The sequence below is a fragment of the Olea europaea genome, chromosome 13, assembly GCF_002742605.1.
Source record: "Olea europaea var. sylvestris chromosome 13, O_europaea_v1, whole genome shotgun sequence".
Lineage (NCBI taxonomy): Eukaryota > Viridiplantae > Streptophyta > Magnoliopsida > Lamiales > Oleaceae > Olea > Olea europaea.
Genome location: NC_036249.1, coordinates 12368383 through 12369713, shown reverse-complemented (window position 1 = coordinate 12369713; position 1331 = coordinate 12368383). Strand labels below are relative to the sequence as shown.

Genomic DNA, 1331 nt, shown 5'->3' with positions numbered 1-1331 from the left:
TATATCACAAAAATGTGAATTACCAACGGAATTTCGCTCAAAACATGCACTTTGTTCAATTTAATACATGACTGACTAAAATAGGACTTCAACCTCATGACTCGTGCTTGGTGCATTGGTACTCGTGTGGACCATGGCTAGACGCTTTGTGATAGGGATGTATGATCGATGACCTAAAATTATTGATAATGCAAGAAAAATGAAAATTTCCTAAACTATTGCAAAATGAAGTAAATAAAAGGATAGAAACGTTGGGTTGCCTCCCAACCAGCGCTATTTTATAGTCGATAGCTCGACTTTTGGCACAGGTATTTTATAGCACTTTAAATATGGCTTGGGAGGTCTTGCATAGTTTGCTCAATATGGTCTTGTTCCGCACTACAGTTATCCTCCGAATTTCATCCCTGTCTTTCTCCAAGTGATTTGTCATTCTCTCTTCATCCGTATGAAATCCCACATCGAATGCCTTAATCTCCTTTGAATCGATAAGAACGGATGGAGAGTGTACTATACATGCCTCATGAATGTTTGACTGTTTCTTCAACTCAAAATTATAGGGGATTCCTATGTCAAGCACTTCAATCTGGAAATAGCTTTCAGGCCCGTTGGGTTATTTCATTGCCTTGAAAACATTAAAAGAGACTTGTTCCTCCTCCAGCCTCAGAGTTAATTGTCCTTGCTGCACATCTATGAGGGCTCTTGCAGTAGCTAAAAATGGTCGTCCCAATATGATAGGCACATCCTTGTCTTCTTCCATATCCAAAATAAGAAAATCCCCTGGGAATATGAGTTTATCCACTTTGACCAATACATCTTCAATAATTCCTCGTAGATGTGTAAGTGATCGATCAGCTAGCTGTAGAGTTACTGTGGTTGCTTTAGGCTCTCCCAATCCTAGTTTCCTGAAAATAGAGAGTAACATCAAGTTAATACTCGCACCGAAATCACATAATGCTTTATCAAAATAAAAATCACCAACTGTGCAAGGTATAGTGAAACTCCCTGGATCTTTCAGTTTTGGTGGGAGCTTTTTCTGGATTCTAGCACTGCATTCCTCTGTAAGCATTACTGTCTTATGGTCTCCTAGCTTCCTTTGTTTGATAGGATGTCTTTCAGGAATTTTGCATAGCTAGGCATCTGAACCAGTGCTTCAGTGAATAGGATGTTGATATGGAGCTTCCTGAAGACCTCGAGAAACTTCTTGTATTGCTATTCCATCTTTTGCTTCTTCAGCCTCTGTGGGAAAGGTATGGGTGGCTCATAGGGGTTCACAGCTACAGTTTCTTTATCCCTTGAGTTTCCTTTATTTGCTCTCGGTGTTGGCTCTTCTG

The 1331-nt window shown here is 40.0% G+C and overlaps 1 protein-coding gene across 1 annotated transcript; it reads right to left on the bottom strand.

Moving 5' to 3' along the window:
• Window positions 1-313: 313 nt before the first annotated feature.
• On the bottom strand, window positions 314-1066 carry LOC111408455. Its single transcript, XM_023038209.1, has 2 exons — window positions 812-1066; window positions 314-583 (listed from the first exon to the last, which is right to left on the bottom strand). Exons 1-2 carry the CDS (start codon window positions 1064-1066, stop codon window positions 314-316), a joined length of 525 nt encoding a protein of 174 aa, XP_022893977.1.
• Window positions 1067-1331: the final 265 nt, after the last annotated feature.

Coding starts and splice junctions, on each gene's coding strand:
- LOC111408455 (XM_023038209.1), bottom strand. CDS start 1,066: ATGCTTACAGAGGAATGCAGTGCTAGAATCCAGAAAAAGCTCCCACCA. Junction 584..811: donor TACGAGGAATTATTGAAGAT/GTATTGGTCAAA, acceptor AGCTATTTCCAG/ATTGAAGTGCTTGACATAGG.